The sequence below is a fragment of the Thunnus thynnus genome, chromosome 2 (genome assembly GCF_963924715.1).
Source record: "Thunnus thynnus chromosome 2, fThuThy2.1, whole genome shotgun sequence".
Taxonomy (NCBI): domain Eukaryota; kingdom Metazoa; phylum Chordata; class Actinopteri; order Scombriformes; family Scombridae; genus Thunnus; species Thunnus thynnus.
In genome coordinates, this window is record NC_089518.1 from 28,689,346 (window position 1) to 28,710,866 (window position 21,521).

Consider the following 21,521-nt stretch of genomic DNA (forward strand, 5'->3'; position numbering starts at 1 on the left):
CTCTCTGACCTCTGATACTGAGACCACACAAATAACCACAGCTGTCTGCAGCAAAAGCATGCCCTTGTTAACTGGGGTATAAATTAGCCCCTCTAATAGCCTATGAGAAACCTGAATTATTTGTACAGGGACTTGGAAACCTAAATACCAAACAGAACATAAACAACCTGGGAAATCTCTGTGGCATCCACCTATACATTTTCAAACTAAATGGCCTAAGCAGCTGGAATCTGTTACACAGGTGTAGGTTGTAAAGTAACTTTAGAATATGACTCAAATGATAAATGCGCTTAGAGAATAATTGTGACCTTACACAGAACTGTGTGTTCCCACGTGCAAATGTACTAAAATGAGAATGCAATGCTGCTATTCATTATAGTCTCATCAATGTCTGTAGAAATTTATGGATTTATCTGACTCACTAGTGTTTGGCCTGTTTCCTCTCAGACAGTGTTGATTGTTCTATACTCTTATCTATAGCAACTATGAGTCAAGAAAACATTTTATCACCTTTACTTCCTCTATCCTCCGAGTGTTAGATTTATCTCTGCAGACTTAAAAAACTGAGAAAGTTGGTTGTTTTCTGTCAGATCGGCTCAAACTTACAACAACAGCAATTTTACTCGCACAGATGTCAGAAAAGCTGGTATGCACATTCTGAATGTTAACACATATTGATATAATGTTCTTTTTTTTGCTGAATCCTAGGTATTCTGGAAATCACATCAGTGGACGTGGGAGTGGTGGCCATCAAAGGGCTGAACAGCAACTACTATCTGGCTATCAGCAGGAAGGGAGAGCTGTACGGAGCGGTTAGTATCCGGGTCAGAGGTCAATCTGGATGCACCAGAGAGCAAGATAATGTTAGATTCTTCTGTGCTTATCAAAGGAGGCCTTATCTTTAGTTCTTCTGCTGCTGGGTCAACTCTGAATCACAAAAAGGCCAGTGCACACATGTGAAACTCTGAGAGAACTGTGCAATTTTCAAAGTACATACTAGTTCCTACACAAATACACAAAGCAAAACGTTCAATGTAGATTAAGGAGTAGTAAATAAACAGGGTACCGTGTGCAACCACAATAGATTTGCACAAGAAAATGATCTGTGTTTTGCCTTAACCTCATATGTCGTGGATATAACACTGAAACATGATACCTAACTATTTTTCCAGAGTGAGTTCGGCGTCGACTGCACCCTGAAGGAGCGGATTGAGGAGAATGGCTACAACACGTACGCATCAGCCGAGTGGAGGAACAAGAAGCGGCAGATGTTTGTGGGTCTAAACGTCCACGGGAAGCCACTGAGAGGGAAGAAAACCCGCAGGAAGAACACGGCCACCCACTTCCTTCCAATTATGGTGTGAACTGTAGAACTCAACTGGAGAGGGCAAATATGCAGCACTGGACAGAGAGGTTTTCAATACAGAAAAAAGCTGTAAAATAAAGACATTCACTGAGAAATCTCTCATTTGGAAACAAGGCACTAACACTGTTACACAAACAAGTGGTCTCTGCTCCTGACTTTGATTGAGATCATGTACTTTGTTTGGAGGAGAAGGTGATATCTGTGTTTTCTGTGGCACAGGATGCAATATTTATCCTTTTTCTGTGCCAAACAGTTTGCAACTGGAGATTGTGTTTTAAATGGACAACACAGAAGCTACTGTCCCAGCTAATGAAACCTAGATGCAGATGTATCTCAAGATGTTATTTATGATCCATATTCTCCTGTGAGATGTACACCAGATAATCCGTAACATAATGGCGAGATATAGAAAATGGATAAGATGAGAGAAATGATGGGTCAGTTTATCACGACAGCATAACAACACATTAAAGCAAATGTTTGATACTTAACCACTGTGTTTTGACTGTATTGTATTGATTTATTTATTTTGTGAAATATTTAACTGGAGGGGAACACTTACAAGACAAGCATTCCTTTGCATTCTTTACTTTTTATAGGAACTCTATTATGTGAAAATAAAATTACCATTTTCTCCTCTGCATCACAGTCGTCTTACTTCCTTCAAATGCCCAAGGTTGACTTTATTTGTGGGGGAATTGCAGGAAAGGGGTAAATTTTTCACACAAGTAGCGAGAAACCCTGGTGAACGTTCAGGTCACAGTAAATCTATCCTTATCTGGCTCTCTGAGGTAGGAAGGGACAAAAGGCAACCATTAATGCCTAGCCAGATATTCCATGTGGCAACCATTGCACTAATGATTAGTTCCCAAACAAACGGGAAACATACAGACCAACCACAACAAAATGGGAGGGAGGTAACTTCCCTGGTACGCCCTGTAGATGCTGACATCATTTCCTAATATCACCCCATTACTGCGGAGCTGCAACATTCCCCTATGGCAGGAGAGCTTGCATAGCAAAGATAAGCACTAATGCAGCTGCAGCTGCAGCTGATTCAGAACGCTGCTGCGTGAGTCCTTACTAAGACCAACAAAGTGCCAGTTCTGAGGTCTTTACACTGGCTTCCTGTCTGTCTGTTGGTTTATAAAGCACTGAATGGTTTAGGGCCAAAACACATTTCTGATCTGCTGCTATGTTATGAACCATCCAGACCTCTCAGCTCGTCTGGAACAAGTCTGCTTTCTGTCCCCCAGGTCAAAACTAAACATGGAGTGGCAGCGTTCAGTTTTTATGCACCACATATCTGGAACAAACTCCCAGACAACTGCAGGTCTGCTGTAACTCTCAGTTCTTTTAAATCAAGGATGAAGACTTTTCTGTTTGCTGCAGCTTTTTATTAAATCACATTTGAGGCTTTTTTGATTAATATCTTACACTGCACTCTAATTTTTATTCTCAAGTTTTATCTATTATTCCACTTTCGCTTATTTTGATTTTCTAATTAACTCTTTTTAATGTTGCTTTTACATTTTGTCTTGATGCCTTTTATGTTTTATGTAAAGCACTTTGAACAACCTTGTTGTTGAAATGAGCTATACAAATAAACTTACCTTGCCTAATGCACCTGCTGAATATACAACAGAAAATATGAAAACAGCTTTGTCATCTTCAGCAGGGCCTTGGAGGAGGATCTGAATGTGTGTGAATGAGGGAGACAGAGAGATATGACCTGTGTCTGACCACCCACTTCCCCTAGTAATCATCTACAAACGCACTAATCAATGACAGCTGTCTTGATGCCAGATCAAAAGACCACGGGGAGAACATTAACACCACAGGCTTCCGGGCCTCATGTCCTCTTATCCTGCCTCTCTGAACATCTATCTCAGCAAAGCCATGAAACATTGGGAGAGTAGACTGAGACAGGAAGGTGAAAGAAGGATTGTAAGAGGCTCCGGCTGTTGCCTTCATTCCCAAATTCTTCCAGGTTAGCCTGAGACTGTGACTTAGGACTGGAAGGAACGCAAAGAACAAAAGCAACTGAAGAATCCAGTGTTCAGAGAAGCCTTTGCTTCAAGCTACAGTACAGTATATTGTCTTTTAATGACCGTTTAAGAAATCGCCACGACGAATGATTAATACCGAGGAATGCTGCAGTGCATTCCACTATGACAAAGGCCAACGGCAACATATGGAATACTATTTCATGACCACCTCGGCACCATATACAGCACTGTCTATTACAATTTCTTTGCTATCTCAGGTTATTGTGTAATATGGTGTTGCTGTTGCACCTCTGAGGCCACATTCACAATAGTGTCCTTACAACAGATGTTATCTAAGGTTAGAAAGATTAGGAAGTTCAACTGAGGGCTCCTGTGTGCCACTTCTGAATTATTTTAGATGTCGTCTTTTGGGCTACAAAGATTTCATGTTGTTTAAATGTTTTGACTTCTGTTTTTCTAAATTAGACTGAAGTTCCAAAAAAAGAAAGAAAGAAATAGCACTTAAAAGGAAGGGGAATTTGGTGTCTGGTATGAAATTACACCACAGTTGCACTGTATTTTCCTTCATTTGTCTTTAATTGTCCTTGATGCGATCTAATGAGACAGCCAATGACCGGGAATATAACCTAAATGACGTGCACTGATGAATATAGCAGGAGCCTGGTCCTTGGCATGAAACTATACTATTTGCCTTTAAAACCAATGGAGGTGAGCATGTGCTTGATGCCCCTTCCAACATCAGTGCTACTGTCATATGTCATCTTGTGCGTTCCCAAGACTTGTGAATGTTTGAACTTCCTCCAAGACACTTACATGGGAGAAAAAAACAGCAATAACAGAAAATAGGGGCAGTAATCTTTTATCAAAGTGGGTCTCTACATTTCTGGCACGGGAATTCTCTGTGGCATAATGTGATCCAGCTTTGGGAAACAAGTGGAAAATCACTGGAGGCTAAAACAACTAATGAATACTTACACTGAGAGGTCTGGTGCAACACATGTTTGTAGTGTAGTGGGCAGCTACTGAGTGAGCTCGGGGAGAGAGGCACTTCTGAGGGGTTGCACAGGTCTTTTCTATAAATATGTGTCTACTATAACAGTTAAATTACATTAACTAATGCTTGTTGCTTTGCAAAATAAATTAGATCAATATGAGGTTATTTAACCAATTAAACTACCCTTTAGCAGGTCCATCATTGCACACTCATACACACTGCTTACACCCACAGACAGGGCCAGAGCTAACATGGAGGAGACTGAGGTCACGTCCTCGGTATCGTTTCTGTGAATTTGTGGATTTTAACAAATTTTGGAGGTGTTTACATACAATTACACTCACGCAAGTCACATGCAGTAGCTGATTATGAGTTACTTAGTTTCAAGGTAGTATCTTTAAGCTTATCTTTTGTTAAACTGAGGGGTGTTTCTAATATTTAGCCTATACTCACTGATATGACTGAGGTGGACAAAATATTAGAAACACCTCTCAATATACCGGAACTCAACAGCCGCACAAATTACAGCCTTCAAAACAACAATAAAGTTGAATCCACACCTCTCTGAAGCAGTTTTTACAAAACTGAACATTATAACCTTGATGGAGATTTTTATTCTTACTGCACTGACTGTAACTAATGAACTGGAAACTGAGTGTACATTCCTGGCAATGTCTTTAAAACAACACCCAGATCATGTAGGAAGATGAAAATTACAAGAAAGTGACAACAACGGAACAGTTAAATTATTACAAAGGGGTACACTTATAGCAGAATATGGCACATACTATTTAACCGCAGTTTGGTTAGACTGAGTTTGACTGCAAAGGGACTTTGTTGCAAGTCATAACTCTCTACCTCTTCACTGCCATCTGTCCAATAAAGGCAAAATGTCAAGACAAAAATAGATAAAGAACTATAATGTGAAAAAAGTACATTTTTTTGGTATCTAGGCAAATATTTCCTCTTTTGCTGATGGGGGAATTTAGACTCATTAGTATTTCTAAAATCCTGGCTATGGCCTGCTCATAGATTTTTTTTTTATTATTATAGTCAATATGCAAAGGTTACAAAAATACCAAAGGCAATAAGATGTGCATGAAATGAGTAAAAACATTCAAATCCAAGATACTGGTGGAAACTAATTCAAGCAGGCATACATTTACAGTACTATACTTAAGTACAAATGGTATTTTAATAGTATGGTGTTGTATTTTTTCTGAGTATTGTACTTTACTTCCCATTTTATGCTTCTCTAAACTACTGCAGTATATTTATTTGGCAGCTTTTCAGATTACAGTGTTAGATAAAGTGCAAAACACGGGATCATTTATAAAAAAAAAAATTTGTTATAAACTACCAAACTAGATAAAATTAGCACCACCTCCACCAACTGGGATACATCACTGATATTCTACATACGACAGCATTAGTAGAAATAACCCAATATAATGTATAATAATATAACTGCCCTTTTCTGCATATATGTCTGTGTCTTTAATTAAAATTATGATTGCAGGGATTTTACTTGTAATGAGTATTTTTATATTACGTTATTGTTTCCATTAGTGACTCTTATCACCATACTGCAGTGATGGAAAAACTATTCAGATCCTTTACTTCAGTATTAATACTCTATTACAAGTAAAAGTCCTGCATTAAAAATCCTGCTTAAGTAAAAGTACATAAGTATCAGCAGCAAAATGTAGTTAAAGTATTGCAGTAAAAGTATTGGTTTGGTCCCTTTGACTGATATATTATTATATCTGACATCATTGTATTATTAATACTGAAGCATCAGTGTGCAAGCAGCATGTTACTGTTGTAGCTGCTGGAGGTGGAGCTAGTTTGAACTATTTTATATACAGTTAGCTAGTTTAGTCTAGTGGATCCCAACTGGGGTCATGAGATGATTAATGGGAGAGGAAAGAAGAAAAAACAAAGTTCTGATACACAAATCTGTTTTCCGTTAATGGACTTTTCTTCTAATCTTTGATTTTTCGGTGAAATATTGGATCATTTAAACATTTACTGAAATGAAACCATGTGAGAGGTTTGGAGGGAAAAATCACTATTTGGTGGAGCTGAACTCATAGACATCTGAAATGTGACCACAACTACACACTGCTTTTTGTAAGATTTCAAAAGCCAAAAAGGTTGGAAACCACTGGTTTCATCTTAATTAATGTGTTGTATTTTAAAAGCTTGTTATATTATCCATTATGTCAAATCTTCATCTGAAAAGTAACTAAAGCTGTCAAATAGTAGTAGTGTAGTGGAGTAGAAAGTACAATATTTCCCTCTGAAATGTAGTGGAGTGGAAGTATAAAGTAGCATCAAAGGGAAATACCCAAGTAAAGTATAAGTGCCTCAAAATTGTACTTAAATACAGTACTTGAATAAATGTACTTAGTTACTTTCTACTACTGCCATCTGCACAATTTATGTCGTAACTTTCTACTCCATGCCACTAGAGGGAGACAGTCCCACCTTGATATCAGTACATTCTTGATAATCACTGACAGCGAGTTTGTTGTTAGAGGAAGTGGCCAAAAAAAAAAAAAAAAGTTGTGTATACTCGCCTGATCGAGAGAAAGCCAACATGAAAGACAGATAGGGCGTGTTTTGCTGTGATAAAACACAAGCAATTCCCTCTAAGCAAAACTGGAACAACTTGTGAACTGCGAGCAGGATTTCTTTTTATCTTTTTCAGATGCTGCTTTGAGAGTCAAAGCTGACAAAACGAGCAGTCATGAACGAGAATTTCGACCGAACTCCCGGAGCAGGGAGAACCCGTAATCATCCAGCGGACCCCGGGCTGCTGGGTGCCGCCGGGGATGCCGGTGACACCAAAACAACGCTTTTCAACCAAAGGGAACCGTTGAGACAGCCGCGAACATCCCCGCCTTTTTCCGACAACATTAGCCCGAGCAACGACATGGTTGGCACTGGCGGAGGTAACGTTAGGGAGCTGTTAATTAAGCTAAGTTAGCTAGCCACTTTCGGATTCACTTTCGTGCAAATATCACTTGCTGGCACAGTTAACTGAAGGCCAGAGCTGTGTTTGCCACCATTTAAAAGTAGCCACAGTACTTCCTCTTAGGTGCACTTCTCCTCAAACCTCGGAGAAGCGTTAATTTAATCCAAATCTGGAACTGTCAGCAGCTAGCTTGATGCTAAATACCAGTTACGGAAGCTAACCTTATCATTTTGGCGCTGCGACATGCACCTGTTGGACTATTATTTCATGTGAGGTAACGCAGCATCTAAATAAAGCTCCCACTCAGATGTCACATAGTTGACTACATACGTGTCACAGTTAAGGCTGTCTTACCCAGTTTACACTGTGTTTGTGGAGCTAACGTTGGCTATAGCTAACCCAAGTTAAGGTTTCATCTCTAAATTTGATCATGGAGCTGGTAGTTACTGGGGAGTAGGAGGGTAATGATGATGGTATATACTTATTACTGTGTCACTTAGTACACCTGTAAGTGTTGTAATGAAATATAAATATTAAAACTCTCACAAAACCACATCAGTGTCAGTCAGTGTGGGTGGGAATTGTTGGATATTGGTGTCGGCTTCATGCTTGAATCTTGCTGGGTCCACAGCCAGCATGGTACTAATTTCTGGGATGACAGCCAACTAACCACACAAATTTCCCCACCAGATTGCTGGGTACTGTCCTTTAGCTGCCCCTGCAGTCTGACAGTATAACTCAGTTTTTTCTTCATATCTCATGAAAGACAAAATAAAGAACTGACCGTATTAATAAGTATCCAAAGCCTGATATACCTAAGTACTCTGTGCCATAAACTTCCATTGTTTCCCCAAAACTATTTAGGGTGACATGTTCCTTCATTCTGTTTGTCCTGCTGCTGTAAATACTCACTAGTGCACCAAATCTGTGGCTGAAAATAGTCCCCAACAAAAGCACTATTTACTCCTGTTTGAGTTAACTAAAAGCTACAGTGACCAACTGTTTTAGGAAATTAGTCAGCCTTTATTAAGACTGAAAAATATACTGTATTTGTAACCCAAATTTAAAGAGTTACATTGTTGAATAATAGTGGACAAAAACAGAAATATAGAATATCACCTGCCTTATCTGTGTGGGACGAGTAGTGTCACGTATGATTTAAAAACTGAGAACATCTTTCTTCTTCCTGTTTCAGATTGTAAAAGACAGAGCAAGCCACAACAAAGTGCAAATGCCAACAGTACTTCTGTCTCCAGAGGATGTAATGATGTGGATTCCTTGGTCAAGACATCAAAGCTTTCAGCCACTGCTCCAGAGTTTGTCCCCACTGGAATTAACATATATGAAGTAAGAGGAAGTTTAAACAAGATTATATAATGGTTCTCTTAACTTATGCTGTAGGAGTCATGCTAAATTTTAATATGTTATGCAAAGTGCTCAGAGTTTTTCATGTTTTCATTGTGATTTTTTTTTTTTTTTTGTAGGACCCCGGTTGTTACGATGACTATGAAGGCGATTATAGTGAACCTACCTTAGCTTCTATGGTCACAGACTTCCTTGCCCACCTGAGCTCCTCACCTGGCTCCTTTGAGTCAGATGTTGAATACATAACTGGAATATTCAATTCCTGGGTTACCACTGATGAGCTGTTACAGGAGCTGGTGGAGCTGATCTACACAGAGGTACGGAAACATACATTCACTCCTCATGATGCTCTTTGTATGTTCATGTTTCTGAAGAATACATCATGGTATAAATAATGAATATTAGGATAGATTTGAGTAGATTAATGTACACCACTGAGTATAAAGTGTCCTTTTCATTGCAGTCCACTGCTATTCCAAACTTCTCTTACACTGGTGCCAGGCTCTGTAACTACCTGTCCCATCACCTCAATGTCAGCCCACCAAGTGGTAACTTTCGTCAGTTGCTCCTGCAAAGGTGATTTTATTACTGTTTTCATATAATATATTGTCTTTTCATATTAGGGTTAAACAAGATATTACGACAATCCACACAATTAGATTAAAAAAGAATGACAAAAATGTTTTGTTTTGTTGTTTTTAATTAGAAGATGAGATATAAGCTGTAGAAAATGTTGTACCACACAAGCAGCAGTAAGAGTAAACCTTTTTTAGTGGTACAAACTGACTAGCTTTTGGGAGACAAATACAAATCCGCTTTAACTGTCACCGTTCAGTCAAAATTGCCATTAAATGGAAGAATGTTGTCTGTTGTAGATGTCGAAAAGAATTTGAACAGAGAGACGTAGCTGTTCGAGGAGACCCGGACACTCAGAAGAAATTCCACTCCTTTGTGCTCTTTCTAGGAGAGCTCTACCTTCACCTGGAGGTAAGAGGTCCTTCTCATTTGCCAGGTGTCCTCAATTGTGTAAGTTTTGTTTGTTTTTTTTAACAGCACACAACAATGGCACATCATTATATCAACCAACTTGCCTTTTGAACTTCCCTGTCTGACTACATATGAATGTTGTAGATCTAGGGAGGAGGAGTCAACTTTGCAAGTTGTGTTTATAAGTCACCAGCATTAGAATACTACTCCTTTTCAAAGTGTCAGTCAGTCATTTGTTGTCATTTATGTCGATCTGTTTTTTTGTTTGTTTAGATAAAGAGTAAAAAAGGACCTCCAAATCGAGCTAATATCCTCCTCGATGCTCTAAAAGACCTGATGATCAGTCTGCTCGCCAATCCTGTGGATTCAAACCTCATCTGTGCTGTGAAACTGCTTAAGGTTTTAAATCTCATTTAGTTACAGATACGTATACAGATGTGTGTCGTAAGCTTTACAAGTAGTTGTATTGTTTAGGACCATAATAAAAATGTGTTTTTTCTTTGCAGCTGACAGGTTCTGTCCTGGATGATGCGTGGAAAGAGAGTGGGAAAGCACACATGGAGGATCTGATCCAAAGGATAGAAACTATTTTACTGGATGCCACCTGCAACAGGTGTGTGCATATCTTTATGGCTCTGTTGTGTGCAACTGCTACTCAATTTGTACATAAGGTCGTGTTTATTAGATAAAGACATTTGTAGAAGTGTCTGCCAACATAGTTGCACCATCATCATGTGTGTCAAAGGTGCCAGTGTTGAAGATATAAATAAATAAATCCACAAAAAAGCCTTGCAAGAACAGATCTTTTTTGACAAAGAGAGATAATTTGGTCACATGATGTAATAATTCACAGATTTATCTTACTATCTATATCTTACTTTCATTCAAAAGTTGGCCGTAAACGCAACTAAAGGATGAAGTGCCAAGAAAACAAACAGTTTACAATCTAATAGACACCGTGTGTATAACTTTTTGATGAGTGTTTTTTTTCCTCCTCAGGGATGTCAGACAAATGCTTCTGAAACTAGTGGAGCTGAGATCCAGTGACTGGGGCAGAGTCCGTGCTACAGCAGCCAGCAATGCCACACCAGAAAATGACCCCAACTACTTCATGGTGTGTGTCAAATGTGCCATACTCGCTATTTTTGTTTTTAATTCTACAATTGACAGTCTCTATATTTCAGTCTGGCATCATGTTTTTTTTTTTCACCTGACAGAATGAACCTACATTCTACACAGAAGACGGCACACCTTTCACCGCAGCAGACCCCGGTAAGGAAATGTAAACACATTCATGATAGAGCAGGAGGGGCAACTTGGGGTTTGATTTCTACCAGGCAGGCAGATCCATTCACAGGTTCAACAAAGAGATGAGATAGATCTCAGTTCTTGTCCTGTTAATTAAAAAAAATATATCAAACCAACATAAGTAAAAGGAATCTAATGTTAATTTATAACCGTATTAAACGCTAGATCTGTAACTTAAGAGAATGAATGGCTCATATAAAAGGTTATGAAGTTATGAAGTCAGTTATGAAGCCTCACCTGGACGTTTAGCTATTTAGTATCTTAGTTATTAGTGTAATGTTATTTTGGAGCTTTGTGCTTTTTATGCCCAGTTAAAATTCAGAATAGAAACAGTGTTGCTGATTGTGTACAATATACAAGAAATACATTGTGTAATTAAACATAAATTAAAAGGCAGTTAATTAAAATTAAAGACAGTTAGTCAATAAAAAAGTTAAGTTTATTTAAGTATTTTGTTTTCCACCAACTAAAGAACTATTTCTCATTGTTTTGATGTCATTCATACATGCATATTGATAATACACATAACAAAATGCTGTCGTAAGTCACTGAAGTTTCTACACTTGTTTTAGATACAAGTAGCAGTTTGTATTTATTTAGAGCAAAACAATTTCATTATAAATCTACTTAACTCACCCTTACTCTCATCAGCCAAGTAACTGAAAAAGTCATTGACATGCTAGAAAAAGAGCAGTCCACTCCTACTTTAAATGGAAATATTTGAAACCCTTCTGTAACTGAATGTTGGTCTCTCGCTGCTTTTACAGAATATGCTGAGAAATACCAAGAGATCCTGGACAGGCAGGACTATTTCCATGATACATGTGGAGACAATGGAAATGAAGAGTAAGTACACACATCGTAGATGTGAAATAATACAGATGGGTAATAAGTGGCTGTCTTTTAAGTCACAGCCATCTACTTCACTGTTGATGCTTGTTCCTATGGATACCATTCAAAGATATAACCACCACATCTAGTACCTGTCAGCTATATATTCAGAACACCTTGACTCGATTTAGGTTGCGTTTTTGTGACTTTTCGTTTAGGTTAGCTGTATAACCTAAAATGCTAAGCAGGCAGCTACAATGATACTAGTGTGTGTCCACCTCACAGTAGTTCAGGTTAGACAGTTCACTATCACCACCTGCTCCATTCATTCAGTGGCACCTCAGGTGACCTGAATGATTTCACAATGAACCAACCATTACAGCTCCCTTGCTTATTTAAAGCTATTTTATTGGTTTTGTTGGCATATAAGAAAATCTACAAGTTGCATGCACAACTGCAAATACAAATGTAAAACAAAGATGCTTATAAAGCATTAATACTTTAATCTATTCTCCTCCTTGTTTGACAGAAAAGCTGAGTGTTTCTGTGACTGGAATTGTCTCTCTTACACATTTATTCATATTGTGCACATAATAAACATGTAGTCACAGTGATAATTACAGCACTCATGGCAGATTGTAGATGAGAAATAGTGCAAACATTACTGATACTGTACAAACAGACAGGTGTTACAGTTATTGTCCTGGTTATTCATCATGAATTCATGGTGTTATTTAAACCTCAACCTTTAGAGGTTCAACAGTGCCACCGTGCTGGCACATTTTTGGTCATGTGACTGGATAGCGGCTTCACACAGGTCATATCACTTACATTGACTTGTGGGCCCCTGAGCTTGGCGAATGTGTTTGACTGGCCCACAATGCAACAGGGTCGACCAGGGCCTCTGTTTCAGTTTAGTCAGCAGTTGGGTGTGAAAGAGAGCTAAGCTCACTCCTATCCTCTCTCTCAGAACTCTGTGTGTGTGTCTGCGTGCTTGTGTTTTTGTGCGTCTGTTATAATTTGTCAGACAAACCATCACAACACTCAGGACAAATTTGTCTTAAAAATCTTGAAAAATAAAACTCTGAATCACTCCTTTTGTTGTGTTCACAGATACGACTTTGAAGATGAAATGGATCCTGAGATAGAAGAAGCTTTTGAGAATTTTTGTTTAGAATCAGAGAGGAAACGACAGCAATGACGTGAGAATCTGTGAGACTCAACAGGCACATACTGTACCTTTCCCACAACTTGCTGGAATGTTGAAAAGCGAAGAAAACTAGCAGCAGATAGGTTCAGACTTTTATTTTACTGCAAACAAGCATTTTAACAAAAAAAAGCTGTTCATAGTTGCACTTCTGACACTTTTCTTTGGTCAGTGTTGATTAGAAAATGGGGACAATCAACGGGATAATTGTTCGAAATGTTGAGGTATTAAGATTTTCTTTGGACTTGGAGGTTCTCTCTTTGTTGTTTTTAAATTCCTTCAGAAACTTCTTTTCTTGCGCCTAAACTAAATGCCAAGAGGAAAATAGTGTGCTGTGGATTTATTGCTGTGGAGTTATTTTCCGAATGGCAGAAAGTTTCATCAAATGTGTGAATAATTTGTTAAGTACTAATTAATGCCCCATACATAAAGTGCAGGCCAGAAGACTTCAAACATTGTCAGAGATGCGTAATCTTTATGTACGATGCTCTGTAGATGGAGGGGCTGGCTGTAGTAGTAGCATACAGTGCATATACAGACTCAAGCTCCACTGTTGTCAAAATCTGTCTTGTCAGGTTGCCAATATTTAACACTATACACAAAGCTATTCGCTCCTTGTAAATCTGGTTGCAGTTCCCTTAAGTTCAACAACTCTAAAAGACTGTGCCGTTCAGAAGGAGCTTTATAGCACAAAACAGATACTTCAATTTAGTCACAAACTGGAATATGTGAATATAGACGAAACATTTTATTTAATTCCTTTAGGGGGTTATAGTAATGAGAAAATGATACAAAATTCTGAGAATGCAGTGCATCTAAATCCTGTTTATTTCCTGAATGTAGCTTTAAATATCTACACATCTTGCAGTTTGCAACAGTCTGTGTGATATACAGTACTAGGCAAAAAATTTGGACACACTTCCCATTTGCTTGAATGAGAAAGTGTGTCCAAACTCTTGACTGGTACTGTAAATCAACTGCAAGACGGATTCAAGACTGAAAGACTGTTAACCAGCAATCTATGGAACCCATAAAAAGGAATGTTGTTTTATAGTTTGTACATATTATTATTTATAGTATTGTTTGCCTGCAATAAATTCTTTATAATGTGATATTTTGTTTGTTTGAGTTGTGTTCTGTATTCGAAGTGGTTATAGTAATGTTTGGGTCTGGAGATTTGAATAACTAAGCTAAGACATTATTAAACTTAGTTACCAGTTTATCAGGTGCACCAGAACAACTTAAAACAGTAAACCTTCAGTAAGTTCAACTTTTGTGACGCTTATGATGATTAATTTTTGTTGACCATGTCAGAGACGTGTTGACTCCACTCTAAAGTAATATTGTCATGTCATTGTCAATGATATCTGTCATGTCTACAAAACAGGAAACTATCTTTGAATATAATGCAGATCATTATCACTAACTACAGTCTCAGAAATTACTTTCTAATCCAATTCCAAATTGTAAAGTCTGCCTAGAACGATCAATGATCAGTCAATCATTTTATAATTCAGTGAATTGAGTAATACATGACAATAAGATGATGGATGCTGTCTTTCTGAAAAAGAATGAGTCACTGGGATTGTATTCCTCACATTTGCATGGAAGGGCACAATTATCTTAGAACTAATGAAAGTAGTGAAGAAAAATCATCTTTAAGTTGCAAGCAAATAATGAGTAATTGTATTTTAAAAGTAACCTGTTTGTCTCTGCTCCTATATGCTTTGTAATCAACACAAATATTTCTTGAGTAGAAATGATCTGAGCAAACTCTGCCATCATCTGGTAACTTTGTGTCAGTGCAACACTTTCCAGGAAAATAAGCACGTCGTTTATTCATAGTGCAAAGTGCACACTTTGCAACGGCACTAAACCAAAGTTTAGAAATGTGCACTGTGTCCTGAGAATAGCAGGATAAAACATCATGCATTACATTATTATTTGGAAGAACTGAAGAACTGTGTAGATACACTATGACTTTACAGTGAGCTGGTACATGGAAGGAGAAGGTCAATTTTATTCACAAGTTTCAGGTCCTGACACTGTAGTTGTTATGTGCATTATGCAAAAAAAAATCTATTTGATATAATTATACATAAAATATTGCTAGTTTTCGTAAAAAGTTGACATATTAAAACAATATAGTTCAGTTTACTTCACATGTCATCAGTGAATCAGGGGTTGGAGGGATGCCTATACAGTCAACTATTATGATCCAGTATGTACTCTGCAGTAAATTCAACCTTTATTGGGCTATTTTTTATTGAGATTGAGGTTCTTATTTAAAGCTATGATCATTTCTAAGGTTTATGATTTTGTCATTAAATTAATTGTATTGATTGTAAGGGGTACACATAGAAAGTAAACTCAGAAACAATACATGTTTACATGCTCTTATGTACATATTTATGTACATATTTTTTTTAATTACTCAATTTATTAAGTTCTTAATTAATTACAAATGGTGTCTTGGTTTTACAGTTCCTGTTAATGTGTCACATTCTTACACATTAACATTAGTGAAGATTATCAGGTTAAGTCTGTGAGTGTGGAGATTGTCCTTTGTCTCCACCTGGTGACCAAGTTCAATAATATCAGCAATCATTGTCAAGAAACTGCAGCAATGATTCAAACTAACTTTTAATTAAAGTAAAAATTTTGAATACTTCTAAGGACTTTTCATTGAGTATTTTTCCATTATGATATCACCAATTAGTATTAGTATTTTAAAGTATTTTTATGTATTTTTACACTGCTAGTTTGAGGTTAATGTGAATGAAGCATCACCATATTTGACAGTCTCTGTTACAACTGTGAAGAGAACATGATTTAGGTCTATGGCAGCGATTGTGATTGTGTTGGTTGAGCAAAAACAAGATGGTGAACAGTTCAGCTTTTCATGTCTTCAGCCTGGATTTTCCCCAAGAGTCTGAACATTCAAGATAACAACATTTGACCTTCAAGTCCACCTCTATCACCACCACATCCTCATGTTTAACTATTACACCATTATTTTTGTTCAAATTATGCAAGCGAATGCAAGCTCCATTGGTTCACACAACCACCTTTACCATATAAATAAAACTTAGGGGACTTCTTTGTTGCCATGTCAGAAATTCGTCATGTATGCTCCGACTGGCCTTGAAAATTCTTAGTGGTTGTTTGACTGCAGTCATGACATTCTCTCAACCTCAATAACACACCACAGCTATTTCACTTGATACAATGAAAACACTCTTTTGTTCTGTGTAACTCAGCACTAAGCATATGTTTAAATTGTAAGCCTCAGAACTTGGATTGCATCTAAGAATATTTCATTCTGCTCTGTGATAATGTCTGTATGTCTTTTATATCTGTCAGGGGTACAGCCAGCCTACTGAGACATCCTGGTGGCCCAGCGTTATAAGATGCATGCCAAACAACCACAGCGATCCTGGTTTGAGTCTTGTTGGGACCTTTGTTGCATGTCACCTCCTCTTGCACTGGGTGTCAAAAATAAAGATCAGTCAGAGAATACCACTTAAAGCTATGGTGGCATATTTTAATGCGGTTGCCCCATCATATTTTAAATATCAGATATGATGTTTTTAGCATTCGGTTTCATTGTACTTTAGAGTAAAATGCCTTCCAGTAAGCTTTAACTAAATTGTAAACATCTGCCAGCTGTTACTACTGTGGACCATTTTTGTACAAAAATGGAAACACTCTTGCACAAGTCTGTCTCCAATTTATTGCCAACAAGCAGCAGTTTTGTTGCACTTACTGCATGAACTAGGAATTCTTATGAAGTAATATTCTGTTGTAAACATCACATGTCTGGTATTCACACTCTTTATGAAAACAGATATAATAATAAAGGATAGATTCACAATTTATCAAGTCTGTCCCAAAAACAATAGTCAGGTACCCAAATGAACATTGACACATGTTGTTCTTGCTGTAATCATTCCTTCTGTTCATACTGACATACTGAGATCCCGTCAGAATGTACGTACAATGTAAGTGATGCGGGATGTAAAAATGTTTTTAAAACGTTTATTTGAAGCTAATATGAGGCTTCAGCCATCTAAATTAGTCAAATCAAATTAATATCTTTCAAGGTTACAGTCTTTTTAGTGGTGAAGTCTCTTTTGTTACGATCCTTCCACTGCAGCTAAAAAGGAAAACACTGTCTGGATTTTTTTACTAAAAAAACTGTAACTGTGAAAGATATCCCCTTTATTTGACAAACTCAGACAGCTGAAGCCTCATCAGATAAATTAAAAAGGACTGTGGATTTCGTCCCCCATCACTTACATTGTAAGGGCACCTGACCATTGTTTTAAAATGTACTTGAAAAATTGCGAACCTGTCCTTTAATTTGCTTGGGAGTGCATTTTAAAATATGTGTGGGTGTATGTGTGTGTGTGTGTGTGTGTGTGTGTGTCTGTGTGTCTGTGTGTGTGTGTGTGTGCGTGTGTGCGTGTGTCTGTGTGTCTGTGTGTCTGTGTCTATGTGTATGTGTGTGTGTGTGTGTGTGTGTGTGTGTGTGCGTGTGTCTGTGTGTCATCCATAAGGCTGTTGAGGAAGCATGTTGCACATGGCTGATATCTTAATCTGCAAACCACTGGTTAGGAACTCATGACTTGCATATTGTATCATCTTGATAACTGTTTACCAAGAACTGCATTCCTCACATTTTTAGCCTCACTTGAGGATTGCTAGGCTTGTCTCATGCTAGGAAACACACCTGCACAAATCTAACAAAAAATGTTTTTGGTCATGTGACAGGATGGTAGTCACATTACCACCGTGTCTGTGCGCAGTCATTGACTCGTGAGCCCCTCTGAGCCTGCTGGATGTGACTGTCTGGCACACAATAAAACAGGGCAAACCAGGGCCTTAGATTCCCATTGGTCAGCAGATGGGTGTGAAAGAGGGATTAGTTCTGTGCTACAATCCACTCACCCAGAACTGTATGTGTGTGTGTTTCCTGCATATACTTTATAATGTGGTTTTAAAACTTATGAATTTGTTACAAATGCACTATAACAGCAGTGTATTTCTTCCTGGAAACACATTTGTCTGAAAGCTCTAGTGACAAAATAATGATGACAAGAAAATCTGAATGTATTGCTGGAATGTTTTTGATTGAGGAAAATTGGATAGACTTTGGAGAGTAAATTTGTTGTGTCCGTGATTTCATTTTTGAGATGAATTGAATCTTAAAGGACCATGCAGGATTGGACAATAACATAAATATCTTTTTTTTTTAAAAATTATTGTTAAACCTTTATTTAACCAGCTGAGTCCCATTGAAAATAGAAAAAAGATTTCTTTTTCAAGGGAGCCCTGGCCAAAATAGCAGCAATACAGTGTTTCAAACAACACACAAGCAAACATTAAAAATACATAAAACAAAACATACAGTAGCATCTCACAGAATCATAGGCCTAAAAAGACAGACAGGAGGAAACGGATCTAGCTAAGGAAACAATTACAAATTCCAGTTGAGTTTGCCTCCAAACCCTTCACTACATTTTTAAATGCCCTAATCGGGATCAGCTCATCTAGCTGCAAATCTGTCCGCAAGTGGTTCCAGGCCGCTGGGGCAAAGAACATAAAGGCCTTATTGCCAAATTCAGTGCGAACGGTAGGGGTGGACAGTAAGAGGGTGTCATTTGAGCACAAACAATAATTGCTAGTTTTGAGTGAGATATACCCACAAAGGTAAGAGGGGAGCAGACTAAGGATGGACTTATAAATAAATATGTACCAGTGAGTGGGTCTGCGTAAGGCCAAAAAAGGCCTCTGAACATATACTGTAGGGTGCAATGGTGAGTGAGAGCTTTGCAGCCTGTGACAATCCTCAGAGCACTTCGGTACATAGGATCCAGCCAATGCAAGCACTGGGCAGAGGCGTGCATGTAGAACAGATCACCATAGTCAAGCAAGGGAACGAACGCAGCCTATATGTGATATATAATGCAATGACCCTTCAATGAACAGCACCTCTGAAAGGTTTTTATGTTCAGTTCATAATTTGTCTTTGCCAGAGAGGTGTTGATTCAAAGCTGTGATATTTTTGATGCTGCGGTTTGTGGTGGTATTTCACTGTATTTAGGAGGAAAACAAACTTACAAAAAACACAAAAACACCTAACAGCACCACAAACTATGAATACCTTTAATTGTGACTATTTCTCTGGTAGAAAGAAGTTCTAATGACGTCTGTTCACAGTGTGTTTTGTGTATTATCTGGAGTAAAAAGTACAATAATTCTGAAAAGGAATGATTCTGTTGAACTTCTTAAATGTCATTTTTCAATTCAGTAAGCACCACAAAATAATTTCGATCCACTTGCATTATATTGGAGAGATGGCAGAAATCAGGAAAAACCTGGAACAGTATCACTTGATGCCATCAGAGGAAAGTGAGAAAATACCTTTTTTTTTTTGTAATATGGGCCGACACTTTGACACAAACAATAAAAGGACAAAGTCTTATTTTAAACGGTCTCCAAATATCCTGGCAGACTTCCAATGATTCATGATCCTCTGAAGAGGGGATTTTTAATGACGTGCCAGGACATTATGCTAGGTCTTGACAGGAAAATAGACCACAGGTTCTGCTGTTTCAAGATCCTTCCTTAAATTGTTTAACATTTAAGAGGAGGAGCGATATAAGAGCTGTAGTTTGACTATTAAACATCAGTACTGAGTGGGACACATCTCATAAGTTATTATTTTTTTTGCTTTTGTAAAAAATTGAATGAATTAGAACAAGACTTGTCTGTGACGTAAACAGCATTCCAAATAAGAAAAACCTCTTCCAGGAACTGCTCTTCATCACCAACAAACAAATGCTTAAACTAGCTTGCTTTCAGTTCTCAAGGTGCTGCTGCTCACTGGATGACTTACACATGAATCATGACTGCACAAACAGAGGAGTGGGCTGCTGAATAAGGATGTATATTGTCTCTTCTAGGCCACACAAAACCATTGAATTATTTTAACTGAATAACTAAACAAAGGGCTGTGAGTCTGTGTCCTGCCTGTCTCCCCAAAGACTGTAGTGTGTATGGACACTGAAGGCTGATACAGACCATTTAAAGTTTAAAGTGAATGAGTTACAGATTGAGTTACTGATTGCATCAGGAATGGTTTCATTCAGATCACAGTTCTAGCATGCAGTATTTTTAACAACTAAACAAAGTTTGCATGCGCCGCATAACTCCTCACAGGGTCTGTATCAAGTTGAGAAATTTGCAAGCTGATTCCAAAGACTAGACTGAGAGTTATTATTGACTTTTTGTGGTTGGTGATATGAAAGCCTAAAGTTTGGTAACCTATAGGGTATGCCTAAGTAACAGCAATTTAAGGTTTAACATGAGCTACTTGGAAGGGTGGAGATACTGTAGCTAATGATCTTCAACTCATCTTGTGAGATGAGTCGTCTCTAAACAAAGCTCTGGTACAGCATCTTTTTTCTTTGTTTGAGATTAATGTATTTTGGTCCCTGATATAAATAAATTTAATAAACTAAACTAATTAACAGCAAGTTCATTGGCCTCACCAAGGACAGCAACACAGAAGTATTCTTACTGTATAGAATACGTTTCATCTAATTAGTCAACATGAATATGTAATTAATTTCTCTACTAGTGGAAACTATACATAATATAAGCTCAGTCCCAATATTTGGGTCAAACAGCTGCTGCGCTTCTTAACTCAGACTTTCATCATTTTACGTCTAGTAAAATGGATGTAATTAGGCTGTGATTAGTAGTTGCAGCATTACAAAGCAATACCACACACTTTTCAATAACTTAATGGCTTGACTAACCGCGAGTGTTGTCAAGTATGAGGGTGAAATTGGTTACAGGGGTGCTCTGTTGATTTAATATTGCATTTTTATGAAGTTGGGAGACTCACCAGAGACAGAAAGTTGGAGAAGCAGGCTTGAGACTGAAAGAGTTTGAGTTTGATCCTTGGACTTGGCCGGCAGAATCTGAGTGAGGAAAGTGAAAGAAGTGGCACTTTCCCCTCCCTCGTTACCACCACTGAGATGATCTTTAGCAAAGCCCCAGCTGGTCTGGTCGGCAGCTTCCAGGTGTGAATGTGTATGACTCTGTGAGTGGGATCACGGCATTCATAGAAAGAGGGCTATTATTAGCCTGAACATCTTATTTTTACTTTTTAAGTCCTCATGTCTAGGTACCGTAGCTAGATAATGACATCAATAGAGTATAAAAATATCAAGCAGAGAGCATTTAACTCTACAGCACAAGCCTGCAGATCAGAACAGGTTGAATTCAGTTCATTGGCAACCAAATTCACTGTAACATTTCTTGAACTTTTCCTCTGTCATATTTCTGTATCTTTTAAACAAGGTAAGACCCCAATTGCTCAGGTGGAGCTGCTCAGTGGCCAACAGATAAACACCTGTGATTGTACTGGGTAGCTGCCCGGTGTGAATGAGTTTGACAGTGTG

General features: G+C 38.0%; 2 protein-coding genes across 2 annotated transcripts in view; both read left to right on the plus strand.

Moving 5' to 3' along the window:
* fgf10b (fibroblast growth factor 10b) overlaps positions 1 to 1,924 on the plus strand; it is an 8,835-nt gene extending 6,911 nt beyond the window's left edge. The window contains exons 2-3 of the mRNA XM_067576865.1: positions 709 to 812; positions 1,173 to 1,924. Of these exons, the coding sequence (XP_067432966.1) occupies positions 709 to 812; positions 1,173 to 1,364 (296 nt within the window). The 3' untranslated portion in view covers positions 1,365 to 1,924. The remainder of the gene's footprint in view (positions 1 to 708; positions 813 to 1,172) is intronic.
* Positions 1,925 to 6,909: 4,985 nt separating this feature from the next.
* On the plus strand, positions 6,910 to 14,159 carry paip1 (poly(A) binding protein interacting protein 1). Its single transcript, XM_067614834.1, has 11 exons — positions 6,910 to 7,326; positions 8,545 to 8,696; positions 8,834 to 9,031; positions 9,178 to 9,290; positions 9,590 to 9,701; positions 9,975 to 10,100; positions 10,208 to 10,314; positions 10,701 to 10,815; positions 10,919 to 10,973; positions 11,777 to 11,855; positions 12,954 to 14,159. The coding sequence occupies exons 1-11, from the start codon at positions 7,122 to 7,124 to the stop codon at positions 13,039 to 13,041; spliced, it is 1,350 nt and encodes a 449-aa protein (XP_067470935.1). The 5' UTR covers positions 6,910 to 7,121; the 3' UTR covers positions 13,042 to 14,159.
* The last annotated feature ends 7,362 nt before the right edge of the window (positions 14,160 to 21,521 follow it).